Below are 17,192 nucleotides of genomic sequence, written 5' to 3'. Positions count from 1 at the left end.
CGTGGCTGGCCCTGGAACGGACAACATGGCGGCGCTGGCGGAGACGATCGGTCTGTGCCGAGACTAGCGAGGGTCTGCTGCGGAACCGAAGGGGGCTGCCATCGCTGCGATGTGGAGCTGTTGACAGAAGGTGGGGGACTCTGGAGCAGAAGCTCTGGACCGGCGTTCAGGCAGCCCACGGAGGACGGCGCAGACGAGAGGACGACCCGGACGCAAAATGGCGCCCGTCATGTCGGACCCTGCTGCCTACCGGAGGACACGAGTGTGAAGCGGAGCGTGGAACTAGACCTGCGGCTCCTGCATGCACTGTGGAGACGCAGCCTAGCCACAGATAACGTTGATTGGAGGCGATCGGTGGAGACAGGCGGGGAACGGCTGGACCGGGTGATGCAACAGGTGCATGGGCTGCCGGGCTGATTACGGACTGTGAATGAAGGTGAGGCTGTGCGCTGCAGAACTGGTGGAGGGTGCGTTGCGCGCCTGAGACGACGACTTGCACTGGGAGTGTGGCGACAGTCGGGGAAACGGGAAAGCCGTGTGAGGTGCGGAGGAACTCCTGGTGAGCTGGATATAGACGCGGCGTGGAGGTGCGAACGCCGTAGCGGCTCTTCCAGAACCATAGTGCGCAGAAGACGGGGTTCGACGCGCAAGTGGTGGTGTGTGGCGTCATGGGAAAGGCCGACCGAGGCCAGACGAAGCTACAATTTGACGCAAAAAAATCTGCAAAAGCGCAAACGGCGCCGACGGAGGTGGCTGCGGAGGCTGGGCAGGCGGCGACAGTAGCGATGGAGGGTGCCCTGCAGGCCATACAGCAAAGCCTGCAGGACATACATGGCAAGCTCGACTCTATCACGCTTCGCGTGGACAACATGGCGGCAAAGCTGGATGGCCACGGGGAGCGTCTGGTGGAAGCGGAGACCCGGATATCGGCGGTGGAAGATGAATCGCACGCCACCACCCGAAAGTGTACGGAAATGGAGCGGCTGCTGGACGTTATTAAAAACAAGGCGGAGGATTTGGAAGCGAGGTCCCGTCGCAATAACGTAAGAATTGCAGGAGTTCCGGAATCCACGAACATAGCCAAGATGGAAACATATGTGGAGGAATTAATCAAAACTGTGTTTGGAGCGGAATCCCTATCACCCATCTTCCTGGTCGAACGCGTGCATAGAACACTGGCCCCAAGACCGAAACCTGGACTACCTCCGAGACCTATAGTGGCGCGGATCATGAACTACCGAGATCGCGACACCATTCTACGTATGGCACGAGACAAACGCAAGATCAACTATCGGGGCAACGAGCTGGAGTTCTACCCGGACTTCACGGTAACGGTCCAGATGGCGCGCAAAGAGTTTAACCCGGTCAAAAAGAAGCTCCGGGAGCTGCAAATTGAGTACGCTATGTTATATCCGGCGCGTTTGAAGGTCACCTACGACGGGAAAACGGCACTACTACAGACGCCCAGGGAGGCACAAGACTTTATCAAACGGATTGTTAATCGGCGAAAGGAACAACGTCGAGTGGATCACGACATGGACTCAAACTGAGGACTAGAATGTGGATCAGTGTACTATTGGTGATAATAGACGTCAAGGGTCACGGCTGTGATGGAGATTGCGTGTGGTGAGATAGACGCTGCTGGATAGGAAATACGAACTTTGGGGGGTGGGTGTCTACCGGAAAGCGGAAGGCAAGATAGCGCATACAAGGGAGGTAAGCTGCAGATTCTGCTGTGTAAGCTGGTGGACACAAGCTCTCTGGCAAAATGTACAGGGACATGCGGCATGGCAGGCGTGAGTGCGTGAGATCTGCTGGGAAGAAGGGGCCGGATGATATACCGGCGTGTGAGGTATTGGCTCGCTGATAGCATCATAGACGCTAGGATATATGTCCGTTATGCTAGCTGCTGAAGGATGTACTGGGATCTTGCATGTATTATGATTGCACCACTGACCACATCCATTAGATTGGATGGAAGAGTGCGCTCTTGGTGGATCCCCCACGCGGGTGTTCCCCAAATCCAGTTGGGTTGAAATGTTACATAGTAATGGGAAGTGTCTTTGGCAGAGTTGGGTTGCTAAAGTGGGTGGGGGGGACGTTGGGGGTTGTTTATTGGGTTCTGGTACGACAGAAGCAACGAAGCTGCGAAGGGTGGTATTGAGACACGAGGTACGGGTAGGCTTGACGGGGTTGACTGCAGCAGAGGCGCCATTAGGACAGAGGCTGTGATACTATGGCACGAATGGGTGAATGATGGAAGGAAGTGTGAAGCGTGATACTGGGTTATCATTCCTGACGTGGAATGTACGAGGGCTGAACAACCCCAAGAAAATAAGGCAAGTTTTGGCATACTTAGATCGGCATCACATTGATGTTGCAATGTTACAGGAAACACACATGACGCCGGCAGCACCTATGCGAGTGGGTAGTAGATGGGCGGAGACGGTGCATTACTCGTCATACTCTTCCTATTCCCGAGGGGTAATGATACTGATTAGGAAAGGGGTGCAGTTTGATGTCGAAACTACGTGTAAGGATGAGATGGGGCGCTTTGTTCTACTGGTGGGGAGATTACGGGGCCATCGAGTGGCATTAGTGAACACCTATGGACCGAATGTAGACGACCCAGGCTTCTATGCTGAGGTAGGGACTCGACTGGGTGGACTGCCTGACATACCACTGATCTGGGGGGGAGATTTTAATATAGCTTTGCAGGATGGTTGGGATAGGTCGAGTAACGCAGTTGAACCACATACTAGGGCTAGGAGAAAATTGCTGGCCATAATGGCGGATAGGGAACTCGAAGATATCTGGAGAACCAGAAACCGGGAGAGTAGAGAGGCGACGCATACGACAGCGTTTAGTAGCAGCTGGTCCAGGATAGATTTCTGGTTGGGATCTGAGGCGGTGCTCCTGTGGACGAGATCCGTATGCCACTTACCTAGGACCCTCTCGGATCACAATCCGGTAAAACTCACCATTGAGCTGCCGAATTACACCCCCCCCCCCCATTTAGTTGGAGATTTAATGCTAGAGCACTAACTGACCCTTTATATGCAGACGCAATAGGTAAGGCCGTAACGGAGTACTTTGAACTAAATGCGCCAACCACGAAGGACCCCGGGTTGCTATGGGAGGCGTTTAAGGCTACCGTTAGGGGGATCTGCATTGGAACAAGTGCGGGCATATTGAAAGATATTCGCCAACAATTGACATCCCGTGAGAAGACAATCCGCGAGTTAGAGAGAGAATATGAATGTACACAAAACACGGCGCTACTAGCCGATATACGGCACGTCATAACTGAATACCAAACACTGGCAGAGGACGAACTAAAATATATATCAAAACGGCAAATAGCCAGGAATTACGGCGAGGGTGGTAGGCCAGGGAGAGCGCTGGCGGCCAAAATATGTGCAGGGAAAACACCACAGATAGTACGTGGGGTGCATGATGTGAAAGGGGACATGCAGTATGGGACACAGAATATTCTGAGGGAATTCAGAGCCACGTATGGTAAACTATACGAGACACAGCAGACAGCGTCGGAAGAGGAGATAGGGAACTATCTGGAGGAGGTGGCGATAGCCTGGCTATCGGATGCACACAGAGAGTATTTGGCGGAACCCATTACAGTTGAGGAGGTGGCGGAGGTGATTAAAACTCTCCCCAACGGGAAGACACCAGGCCCTGATGGGTTCACGGGTGAATTCTACAAGGCATTCCTTGACCAAATAGCACCACACTTGGTGGAGATGTACGGAAATGCACATGACCAGATGCAGTTGCCGCCCACGCTGCGTGAAGCGCTTATCATTGCATTATTAAAGCCAAACAAGGACCCTGAATACTGCGAATCGTACATACCACTATCCCTCATTAATGTTGACGTGAAGATTCTGGCCAAACTATTGGCGAAACGGCTCCAGCCGCTAATGACCCGATTGATTCTACCGGATCAGTCGGGATTTATCCCCACCAGGTCAACCACACACAACACACGCACCCTATTTGCATTGTCACACTATTTGCAGCCGACGACTAAGGCGGCTGCGGTCCTCCTGGACGCTGCAAAGGCATTCGATTCCCTAGAATGGCCGTATTTACACAAGGTGCTGCGGCGGATGGGATTTCCGCTGCGCTATCTGCAGTGGATACAGCTGCTGTACACGGCCCCGACGGCGCGAGTGAGAGTAAATAGATATGTGTCTGACCCGATACCTATACGCAGGGGGACGAGACGAGGCTGCCCACTGTCCCCATTGCTTTTCGCGCTGGCGATGGAGCCGTTGGCATGTAGAGTGCGGCAGAAGTATCACTACTCGGCGCTGCAGTTCCCTCAGCGGCCGCTCCACATCTCGCTATATGCGGACGATATGCTGCTGTATGTGCGCGATCCCGAAGTGAATTTAAATGCATTGCTAAGGGAGTATGTTCTGTTTGCACAGACGTCCGGGATAAGCATTAATTGGGCGAAATCGGTCATTGTTCCTTTATCGGACACTACTCAACCGCATCAGCTAGACTACCCAATTGAGTGGCAAACGGACCCGGTGCGATATCTGGGAGTGTGGTATCATAGAGACCCGGAGGAGGTGATCCGAACGAACTATGGTAGGGCGGTGGGAGCGCTGGAAGGAAAAATAGATAGCTGGATACAACTGCCCCTCTCGTTAGCAGATAGGCTGGCCATTGTTAAGATGGTCGTCTTACCCAAACTGCTGTATTTATTTAATAATATACCGATACAACCACCAGCCGAAGTGTTCTGTAGAATAACAGCGATGGTACTAAGATTGATTTGGGCGGGTAAACAAGCTAGGATTGAACTGAGGGCGCTGACACTACCGTATGCGAAAGGTGGGTTTAAAGTGCCGGATTTTCTGCTATATTATCTATGCGCACAGGCGCAGTTTGCACACTACTGGTACCATCCTGTACCGTTCCTAACACACACAGCGGTGGAGGAGGGGGATGCGGCTCCCATTCCGCTACAGGCAATACTTCCACATAAGCGCGCTCCGCTGCATAAGCGTGATATCAATACAATCGATACGACAAATAGGGCGTGGCGGGTAATGGGGAGGAAAGCAGATAAATTGCCACTATACGCGCCAGGTTTGCCCCTATTACACCACCCAGAATTGTCGGTGACGCAGGAGGGGGTAGGGATGGGGCTGCTGCGGCAGGTAGGCATGGCCACAATGGGGGATTTGTTTCCTAATGGAACATTTCAGGCACTAAGCGATCTTACCTACATTAGTAATCAAACATTGCTGTTTAGGTTTACATATTACAGATTGCAAAATGCCATGAGGGTGCTCTATCCTTCGTTTCCTGAGGAGCCACCACAAATGCTGGGGTTGCAGTATCTGCTAATCACACCCACTGCCACTAAACTGGTGTCGAGACTTTATAGTAAATTGCAAGAAGATATTGCGGGTAATACACAGAAATCATTGGACAAATGGAATAGCGTACTAGAGGAACGACTGACACTGGAAGAATGGGAGGTAGCCTGTTCACTAACTGAAATGCTGACGCCTAATGGTAATCTAAGAATGCTACATTACAAATATCTGCACCAGACCTATTATACGCCGGCTAGACTTTGCAAGTATGGATTAAGGGAAGACTCGCGCTGCTGTAGGTGTGGGGAGGAGGAGGCGGACTTCTACCATCTGGCTTGGAGGTGCACGGAGGTGGCGGCTTATTGGGTAAAAGTGGTGGAAATGATAGGCGAAATGGTGGGCATAGAACTGGTATGTTCAGAAAAGACTTGTTTGTTGGGGATATTGCCTGACCTGCGCTCTGTGAAACGTAAATTTGCTGTGATTGCACTTTTGATGGCCAAACGGCGAGTATCGCTATGCTGGAACAGTAGACTCGCACCCTCTATAAAGCTATGGATCAAAGATTTAACTTTCTGTAAGGACACTCTCAAAACCTATGAGGAAGAGCTTCCGGGAGGGTCGAGACCCCGAGATTACTGGGTGTACTTAATTGACTATTTACAAATGCATCAGATTGTGTGATAATGCTGGACTACAGAGGGATGGTTTGGCTGCTTAATACCGTTAAGTCACTGCCCATGGGGAGCTGAGATGGTCCTAGAGGCCGGATGTTATTGTACCATGACCTATTTGTTTTGGTTTTGTATGTTGAAATGTTGATTGCATTTCCAAAATGTGAATAAAAAAAATAAAAAAAGTATGTAAAATTGGTTTTCAATAGTCTTGCCCCTTACAGCAAACTTTCTGGTTTTAGTTGATTTTGGGCCAAACACCATAATATACAATTTGATAAAATTGACTTTTAAATCAAGGGCCGACATAAAATCTGTAAAAGCGTTGAATGACTTTTGCAGGCTGTTTGCTGTCAGAGCCATTAGCACAGTGTCATCCATGTATGATAGTAGCGGGTCCGAATTGCCACCAATGCCGGGGAAATCGATTTCCTTCTCTATTAAAAGTGCCTCTAGGCCATTAGTGTAAATTTAAAAAAAGGAAAGGAGCTAAAATGCACCGGGCCATATCTTATGGCAATGGTGGTAGAGGCATGAAGCCTATGCAAAAGGGAATTCAGAGCTTACTCAACACCTATTGTCCCCATTAGTGCCCACAACTTCGCCCGATTAACTGTATCAAAACTACTGGACAAGTCCATGAAGGCCAGGTGTATAGAACCCCCCTGGCCCTCATGTACTTGCCCATAATCAGGTACAAGTTGGTGCACTGTTCTGTGGTGCCCAACCCTCTCCTGAAGCCATATTGTGTTTTTGACATGATCCCTATGTTGGACGCCCAGATATTAAAGTCGTGCTAGGACGACCCTCCCGAAAACCTTAGCCATGGCGTCAATAAGAGTTTCGGAGGGACGGGCGGAAACAGAAGCGAGGAGGCCATATGTGGGTAATAGTGAGATATTATTTATTTTATTATTAGAGTAGTCCCTAACCCGGACTCAGATAGGTGTTAAATAAAACTAAAATAAAACACTGCAACGGCAGGAAACACAGTCTTGGCTGGATGAGGGACGTCTTCAAATGGGGTTCACCGATGTAGGAGTTCTCTTCACTCTTTGGTGGTCTGGTTGGATCCCTGAAGGTTTTCTCAAAAAGAAAAAAAAAGAAAAAGGCGAGGTCAATGTTCAGGTACTTGTGTATAGCCTGGACCATCACCACACATGTGAAAGGTTGTTAGTTTTGGTTTTGTGCGGAAGGGAACCGGGTTCAGCGGGAAAGGGGTGTACAGAAAGGTAGGGATTTGAGGATGACCCCATGCACCGATACCATTAATGGGGTTTTCCTCCCCTATTATCGGGAAAACTATGGGATGCAAGCAGCGGGAGGCAGGCAGTGGACTACCGCGACTATGTCCAGCAAGCTACAAGCAACAGGGAGGCAAACAGCGGGCTACCACGACTACGCCCAGTAGGCCACAAGCTCCCTCCCCTTCCTTTAACCTCTACCCAGGCCACGTATCGTTGTCAGCCGCAACTCTCCTGAGTTGTGGCGGCTCGTGCGTGTCCTCCGGGAACCACCAGTCCTTGCACCACAGTTAGGGATTCTCTGGGTCTTCTTCCTCGTCTTTCCTCTTGGCTTTCTCTGTGTCGTCGCTGGCACTCACCCACCGTTCTCCCTCGGCTCCGGGATCGTCCGCCTCCAACTTTATCTGCTCTTCTGCATCTTTTCTTCCATCCCAGGATACTCCCTCTGGATGTGGTTGGACAGACGTCACTTCCGCTCCGCCCCTCCGAGGCTCAAGGTGTTTCATGTGTGTTTGGCCGAGCTGCGGGGAAGGATGAGTCTCAATTTTTAGTGATGGGAAGAGTTCCCCTTGCCCGAGAATGTCATCCGACCCTGGAAGGTTAAGAGGGCAGGCATCTGGAGGGCTCTGGAATGCTTCTCACAGGGAGATTGGCCTGTAACATGCAGGATTACTCCTATTGCCCTTTTTAAACACAGGAACCACGATGGCCTCCTTCCATGATGCTGGGATGGGGCCAGTCGCCACTGCTTTATTAACATTGGTCAGCAGGGGTGCCCAAAGATTAGGGTTACTTTTAAACAGATCTAATGGGACCCCATTGGGGCTTTCATACAGATTCCCTTTGCTAAAGCCTCCTCAACCTAGGCTACGGTGAGGGATGCACTCAATCGGGAGGCCAGGGTTAGGTCTGAGGGTGGGTCCTCACATTTCTCCTCAATCTGAACACAGTTTGGGTTAAATATGGCCGAGAAATGGGATTCTCAAGCGTCCCCTAAAATCAGAGAGTCCATATGCCCAACCTTATCCGTAAAAAAGGGGCGATAAATGATGTCCCAAAAACCTTTAAAGTCTTTGAGGGCACTGGCTCTCTCCAAATCTTCCCAAGCTAATCTCCTCAGTTCTGCCTTCCTTTGGTTAATAGCACTTTTATATACCTGTCTTGCTCTTTTAATTTGGGTTCTAACACGGGGATTACCATGAAGGGCCGTTTTAAGATTCTTTTGAGCTCTTGGGGCACTTGATGTTAAACCACCACGTCTCTCAGGGTTCCCTTCTCTGCACAGGTCTAGTAAGTCTTTTTCCTACATCTGCACAAACCAGTTCAATATCGTGAACGACCTCATCTGGGGGAGTGTTGTGTTGAAGGCATCTCATAAGAAAGTGCACATTTGCTGCAACAACGTTCCCTCAAATTAGGTGGGGTTTATTTTGCCCCACATACTAGTCCGTTAGTTGTGAGCATTGCCTGTGTGTGAATGGTAATACTTAGGTAAAGAAAGCACATATTGAATTATCCTAAATCTAAACCTGGGTAACAAAACCTTTGTGCTGATTTGTGACCCACAACAGGGTTCCACACTTAAAACAGTTTTCAGAATAAAGTGTGCCATTGTAGTTGCCTTACTCTCCCACCTCAAATCATTCAGCACGACTTGGTAGAACTGTGTAGGTGAGATTCTGAAAATGGAGATGTTTTGATGACGGTGATGCTGGGATTGAGCTGGAAATGTTCTGACCATGGGTGTTTATGGTGGTGTTAGGCGTTTGTATGATATGTTGCCATTGTTGGTATCTTCAGTTTAGTTAGTTATGATTATGCTGCTGAATAAATTACCTACCTGATGAATGACCCGTTGGTATGCAGTGCAGCATGTCTCACTGCACACCAATGGGAATGTTACATTGTACTGATCACTTGGTGAGTTAATGTCCTCATTATCTGGGATAGGTACTTGTCACCTTATTGCAATATGACGTACAAAGCTTGACAAAAATGTGGTGTACCTTCTCGGGCTTGTACATCAGATAACTAACACCTGACACTTGGTAAGTAACAGAATCTACTGATCAGAATAATATGGCCAAGTTAACTTTATATCTAGTCCAGATGTGTGCCATGTTGGGGAATGGCCCTACTGGATCTGTAAATTTAAACAAAATGCAGAGACTGGATCGCCATTGTACCACTGGGTAACAAAAGTGGTGTGTGCTCCTGCGTGTTGTAGTTCTGGACATATCGATACATGCCAAGCACTGGCATTTTGTGGCATGTGTCTGTCTTTGATCAACAACAAACCTGGGTCCTGGGCCTTCACTTATATGTGAACATTTTAAATGTATACATAAATATATTTACAAAGCTTAATATAGTCAATTTGAAACTAAAATCTTCTTGCATATCTTTTTTGCACAGCTGGTCATACGTGGCTTCCACACGTAACATATACGCACTATGTCAACTTTTAAATAAGTACTGGGTCAGGTGATTTCAGAGAGGAACATAACAAAACAATGAAAACTGAATGCAATATTGAGGTAAATTTTAAACAGCACAATTTTCTATTTCAGACATTGTTGAGCGGCTGCATGAACTGGCTGCCCAAAATAAAAACTCTGCCCAGCTTGAGAAATTATTACTTCACCTCACTGCCCAAGAACAAAGAAACGAGCAACTGCTGGAGTCCATGAGGCAACAGATTGAGGTGCTGCAGTTGGAAGCTATGTAAGGGAAGTCATGTTGGTGAATGTCTTTAATTGAAACTCGATTTAAATGTCTGGACTAGGACAGCTGTGCAAGATCGCAGTCCCATAGGCCTGTGCAAATGTGTTATTCATTCATTCAGATCCCTTAGCATTCCATCACACATTTAGAGTCACTTTAATTGACAATTATAAGTGGACGTGAATATTTGTTTTTTTTATTTGCATGTCGCTCATGGTACCTCAAATTCTTATGGGGACACTGTGTTAGTTTTATGGTGTCAATGTTAAAATGTGTGGTACGACTCAGAATGATGTAGAGGTATTATTTACATTGCATAAATTATTTGAAAATTAGGAATTTATACAGTAGGTCATTCCCAGGTGGATGTCAGAGGCCTGACCAGGGACTTACTATGCAAAATAGGTGAACATTGTATTCAAGTAGATCATAACATGTCAGATATGCAATTAGTTCAGATTACCACTTTGTCACTCTTCATTGTTGTCACAGTTTTGTCAAGAATGTGAATGACCCATACCCAGGAAACAGACAAGCACAATAACCTTCAAATTTACTAATATTTTCTAGCACCTCCTCCTTCAGTGGTGAACGTGAACACCTGCCATTTTACTCGGATGTCCAATTTGTCTGCCTGATACAGACTTTGCTCTCATTGCTAGATTTGTCTCTGTTTTTAAGGTCCTGATGTAGCATTTGACTGATGAGATACTCTGTCCCAAACATGAAGCATATCCTGCCCTCATATCACACGTGCCGTAGGATTTATTGCACTTGATTATGGCGACGGGATATCCATCACTTGTATGCCAAACTCTACGTCAGTGCCCTTGCCTTGGTCAGGGGGTATTGAGTCATTGAGGTGTAGCCCAAACCCACTCTAATGTATCGAAGGCCGAGGATTTGTGATTCGAGCTTTTTTAGGGAAAATATCACCGATGACAGCCCTGTCTGTGCCCGTCCAGCCCAGCTCCTCTTTTACCCTCTAGCTACTTCCACTTTGTTAGTGCTTGTGTGCGCTACATTTGTTTTTGTGTGTTGTGAAGAGACCTTGCTGTGCAGTTGTGTTCCCTTCTTCGGAGTCCTTCGAGTTGGAACAGTTTCCAGTTGCTTATATAATTCTTTTAGTGTTGTTATTAGAGGGATTCCTTTATATGGAAGCCAGATTGTGTTCTACTTTCCTGCTCAGGTTTCAGTTCTCGTTAAAGTGGGAAGCAGCATTCCATGGCCTGTCTCGGAGTTGTCTCAAACCTTTGAATACCACAGAGAAGCAGTGGGCTAGATGGCGGTGGCGATCAGAATACAGGCGTCAGCTGCTTTGGGCTCCCCTTGTAATGGACTTTCCCCAGGACTGTCGTCCTCAGATTGGATTTTCTCTTATCTGCATCATTAAAGAAGATCACCTGTTGTTCTAAGATTAAAGTTAATTGGCCTACCACTATTATATAAGCATATTTTACATACGCTGTCTGTGATATCTAAATCTACTTTTGTGGGCATTGATGCACCGTCCATCTTTGCTGGTGGTGTATCAATCAATTAGCCGATTCTGCATTTACATGAACCAAAAGACAAAACAAATCAGTCAGTCAGTAAGTTCACAGACACAAAAAAGAATTACAACAAATTGCCAAGTCCTAGATAACAACCACAAGCCAGCTTAGATTATAACTAGAGTATATGATGCATCTAACCGGTGGAAGTTCTATCCAGTCCAGTACTACAAGGAAATATGTGAAAACTGCAGACAAATACACGATCGAAAAATGATAAAATGTAGTTTTAATCAAAATAGCTAAAACATGTTGATATAATTGTAAAGACTACAATGTTCGTTTAGGGTAATTACTGACGTCCTTAATTCTTGAACAGTGTATGTGAATATTTATACAAAAAAATGTTTTAGTTCGCTGCTGATGGAACAACATTGGTGCTACCTATATTCATGGAAAATTCCACAGCATAGCCAGGATATAAACAACAAGGCATAGTGCAATAAGGATAAAAGGCCTGATTGCCTCGTTCCACTATGTAGGGTGAATACAGTGGACATCTCCCCTTTGCCTGAGATCCTAGCTACCATGTAACGCTTGTACTAACAAAAGGTACAAAAGGTTCGCAGGTCCCTTGCACATCTTTGCTTGTATTTCAAACAAAAAGGGTCCTTCCAGAGTTGGAATGCTTTCTCTGCAACAAAAGGTAATAGTTCTAAAGGTTCTGAGACTGTGTTGGAGTATTCCATATTATGCCTAATTGATCAGTTGGTGTAAATCTTGACTGATCTGGGTGTATCAGCAGCAATATATAGATGATTGGCCAGAATCTTTAGTTCTTTATGAGTAAAAAGACAGGCCTAAAGGAGACACAATCATCAGCTGGCTTGAGTATGAGTGCTACCATTGCAGTGCACAGGTCGGATGGAAGATAGCCTCTCCTCCTGGACAGGCAACGCATGAGAAAGCTTCTTCAATAATTCCACTAGTGGGTAGTTGTTCCCAGGGGCCTTCCTGTTTTGCGACGAGAAGTCCACATTTGTCACTTCATCCTGTGACCTGTGTGAGTCCAGTTCAAGTGAATCACCAAGATCAAGGCGAGGCAAAGACAGCTCTTTAACAAAGTCAACAAGGCCTGCCCCCTCATCTAGTCGTGATCTATAGAAGGTACTACTGTACTGTAGCATCTGCTTTAGTCAACTCTATGACCTGTTATGGTGAGCTAACATGTCATGAGTGGAATGCACCAAGGTCACAGCTGATGTCATATGGAATGCTTAGGAAGAACAGTTGGCCGTTGGACTGAGCTGCCAGGTCATCTCTTTTGTGACTGCTGTGCTCTCAATAAAGGCCTTTACTATTTATTACCTTAAGTGAGTTACTTCAGTTTTTGGTGAACTTCATTTACAAGAACCCGGCGTTGTGAACTAGATCTGCCTATCTCTGTCGAGATCAACTGATTAACTAGAAGAGCCACGTTGGACTCACAACGGAGAGTGGTTCTCATTCATTGCCCATGGAACTGTAAGCGTTAAGATGGTTTACTATCCAGAGACCAGAAATAGCGTATGTGACAATTATATACATCAGCAGTTTCCTCATCCAGCGTGTGATGATAATTTTACGCTGAGGTACTTTGCGTACTGTCAGTTAAGCAACAAGACATTCACCGGTTCCTGATGTTATAAGCTTAACATGCTTCATTGTTAGGCAATTGTATTCATAAGGAAAACACGTAACTTTACCTCCTCGACTCTCTTCTCCGACAGTTACTTCTGATCTCAGCACTCAATGCTATCTATGTTCAGTGGCGGCTCCTCTGCTAAGGCGGAGGAGTGTCACCCCACTGCTCTCGGAGCAGTGTAAAAGCAAAAATAAAATGATAATTACAGAAGTTATTTCTGTTATTATCATTTTATTTTTAGTACCAGCCAGGTTGGCATTGGTTGAGCTCCCGTGACGTCCCGGAGGAGGAGTTGTTGCTGTGTTCCTAAGTGGGCATACCTGCTTGGCCGGCCCTCCAGTCATGGGCACTTTGCATGTTCCCCACCAGGCTGCATCACACAGCATGGTGTGGAACATGCCCAGCCCCATTCCCACTCTGAGCGCTGAGCCACGACTCTCAGACCAATCACAACACTGCATTGCAGCATTGTGATTGGCTTTGGGGAGGGGCCTGTGTGCTTCCTTATTCCAGCCACAGAGAGACAATGAGATATGGCGCCGGCGGCGATGAGGTAAGTGAGTCTTTTTTTTTGTACTCCCCAATCCCCCCCGGCCCTTCATACTAGTTCCCTGGCAGCGGCTGCTGTCTATGTTAATTGCTGTAAAGTTAACAAGAAAGCAAATTACATATCCGCTGATATGCCAAACAACTACAATATGTTCTTTCTCCTGTACTGTCATCTAGTGTTTTAAAAGCAAAACAGCAACCCAGTGTAGTCAGTCTGTATTCACATATTAAGCTTATTATACAAAGTGATATTTGATCAATATTGTGCGAGTAAATCAGTGACTCACAAGCTTTTTCATGGTATAATATACAGTTCGGCCTTTCACTAGTGTTCCTTCATATTTTTACTGGAGGAGGATTTCTACTTTGTCATTGTGATGTTGAGTGTGAATAGAACTTCTCTCATGGCTGCTTGACATAGTGCTATGCCACCATCTTTTCTCTTACAGGAACCTGGTGATTGACCAATAAAATTGAACAAATGGATTTGAACATTTAAAGCTTAGTTAGGTGAAACAGATATAGCGCTTCATGAAAAAAGAATTTACTCTACTGCTATCTAGGCAATGAAGGACAGAACTTTTAAGAAAATTTACCACCTTATGTTCCTAAAGAAAGTGAAGAATTCTAAGTTGCTATCCAGCAACAAAAAATGTTTTGAAGGAGAAAAAAACTTGGTGTTGATCGGGCACACGTCTTTCACACGACCTGAAGGCCAAAATGAGCCTGTTGACCCTGTTGTAACGTCACTTAGTAGCAAAGGACTATGCACTTGAGGGTTTCGCTGCTCAGTTGATTCAGCTTGTTTCCAGATGTAATTCAAAAGTGATTCAAGAGTGCCTGTTAACATACAAGAATCCATCTTTAGAAAGAGCACTGGACGTTACATGGAGTATCAAAAAGTCGCAACTTGAATGAAAGCAATTGCATTCTTCTCAAACATCTGTGGGTTGTTCTTTCAGGTCCAAACAGTGGTAGAACAAGAGCAGTGCATGCATTCTTATTGTTTTATTCTCCCAATTCGCATAATTCAACAATGTGCCATTGCAACAAAATTTAAATGCAGAGTGAAGCTAAAGTTACAATGAAAGGCACTACAAAACAAAATGTAGGTTTCAAAAGTGGGCCGTATACACATTTGGCCAATTCCCGTAATTATCCTGCTGCTATCCAAGTTTGCAGGAACTATGGTCAACTTGGCAGTTTAGCAAAGCATGTAGGCGTGTGAAGAGAATAAAGGTGAGGAATATTACTGATGAAAGTTACCATGCAGACAACACTGATTTACTTCAACGTAAGCTGGATGAATTGATACTGATGGTAGATGTGATAGGTAACTGTTCTACATAGACTGACAAGTGGTGTAGAGACCCTCTAGTTGATGTATTTACAATTCTTACTAAACTCTGGTGCAAAAACCACTATAACTTCAACCAAAAACTACAAGCTATATTGGAAACATAACATCTTGTTGCCTCCAGACGTCACTACTGTGGCATTTGAGGGCACTAGGACACATCTGACAGGTTTCTTTATGGCTGAAATTGTTTTAAAAAATAGATCCATCTATGGTTGACACAATTCTCGATTTGAACATGTTATTAAAATTAAAGAGCAACACCCAGCTGTGAAGCACAAGCACCGCAATGTGCTTTTCAGTGTGAGCAAGGATTTAGATGACCATATACTTAATTTATTGTATCAGGGTATCATTGAGCCTGTGTACGTTAGTCTCTGGTTGTTGCCATTGGTCCTAGAGCAAATGTTGTCTGGTGAGTTACGTGTGTGTTGATCTGAGAAGTTTGAATAATTCAATTTGGGTAGAAAATGTTCCTCTACCTCGGATTGAAGGCTTGTTGACTAAATCATAATTAGGGCTCCCGGTTTTATGGTATTTATTTTTTTGCCATTTCCGTCTGTATTTATCCATATTTATTTTTTGGGCATTTTTTCTGTATTTATCCACATTTATTTTTGCCACAAACAAAAGCCAACGCTACAGCTAGTATTTTTCCACATTTATTTAAATTGACAATGCACACAGGGCCAGCTCTAGGGCGGTGCGACTGGTGCCACCGCACCGGGTGCTGCCTTCCTGGGGGCACCGTGTTTGCAAGTTTAGTATGTTTTTCAAGCACCTGCTGCAGCGTTTCTTTCTTCTGGTAATTACCAGGCCTCACAAAAATGTCAAGAAAACTCGTGTGATTAATTATCTTCCTGGAGAGAGATCAGTGTTTTGTATAGTTGAGGTTTTAACTTATGTTAAGTTAGTGCAGAGGGTTAATATGCCTGCTGCAAAGAACGTGTACCAAGTAGATTACAGAGTGCATATAATGTAAACAGATCAGCAGGTTACTGCTTTCAAAAAAGACATCCTTTTGTTACTTGCAATTTATAACTTAAAGTCCTAATATTCAACAGTGAGCTATTAACTTTCATAGGACTGCATGCCCACTGCAAAGTATACATTAGAACATTGATTAATGTTGTATAAAGGGTTAATTTGGCTAGAATTCGATTATTGTTATTGAAAAAAACCTCCCAACTATGCTGTTTCTTTTTCGACTCTGAGTTTGTGCTTCTCCAGACCAAGCACTCTTAAACTATACTGCCTACCAGTATGCATGACATGTACCTACATTTTTAGTCCTTTGGCTTATGTAACATTTCCTATACACTGATTTACACATGTATGATTGATAGTCTCTATGTAATGTGTGTGTTTGATGCAAAGTGCTCTGGCACCCTACACTTGTATGAGGGAGAGCCAGGTACCTATACCCACAACCCAACATGCAGAGGCTGACACACACAGACAAAGTACAAACAGGATTGAACTCAGTCTCACCCTATGCAAAAACAATCAGACAGTGCACACTCGGGCACGTAGAGAGGAACAGGGAGATACACCGACAGAAAGGACGATGTATAAATGCAGGTTTCATGTCCACCTAATATTTAATCATTTGATGATGAACTTGGGCGGGCACAGAAGATCCTGGGTAGAGAGGGGGGAAGTGCCGATGCTGACAGGCACACAGACAGTCTTTGAGCTGCCAGCCGCACCCGAGTACTTCACAGGTCTTTAAAAGACCATTCACTTGTTAACGAGGCTGGGTGGGGGTGGGGGGGGAAGGGTGTCAGGCATGGGCTTAACTGGGAGTTTTATATAGCGCTAGCGGAAAGATGGGCTGAGCGTCGATGTTTCAGTCTGACTTGCTGAGCATCCACGAGACCATCTTCAGTGTTGTGTTGTTTATATGAAGATGATGTACCCCCCATACTACAAGCATTAAAAGGGAACAGAACTGTACTACAAACACCGCATTGGTTTGTAACGTTAAGCATACACCTGCAATGAACTGAGCAACGGAGCCAAGGGTGCTGCTCATAGGTATGTGAGGATAGAAACCATCACAATATTTAAAAACACCAAAACTGGTATATCACCTTTAAAGAGTTCCCTCGAG

At 45.9% G+C, this 17,192-nt stretch overlaps 1 protein-coding gene across 3 annotated transcripts in view; it reads left to right on the top strand.

Annotated features, from left to right (window-relative positions):
* The window catches only part of LOC146866522 (coiled-coil domain-containing protein 17-like), a 621,178-nt gene that overhangs the window by 280,587 nt on the left and 323,399 nt on the right, over nt 1-17,192 (top strand). For all 3 annotated transcript variants that reach the window (XM_085636616.1, XM_085636614.1, XM_085636617.1), the window contains one exon: nt 9,843-9,996. In XM_085636616.1, the coding sequence (XP_085492742.1) occupies nt 9,843-9,996 (154 nt within the window). The remainder of the gene's footprint in view (nt 1-9,842; nt 9,997-17,192) is intronic.

This window comes from Triturus cristatus, chromosome 2_1 (genome assembly GCF_964204655.1).
Source record: "Triturus cristatus chromosome 2_1, aTriCri1.1, whole genome shotgun sequence".
NCBI classification, from domain to species: Eukaryota; Metazoa; Chordata; class Amphibia; order Caudata; family Salamandridae; genus Triturus; species Triturus cristatus.
The sequence above is the reverse complement of the archived record's forward strand: the minus strand, read 5'-3'. Positions and strand labels throughout refer to the sequence as shown.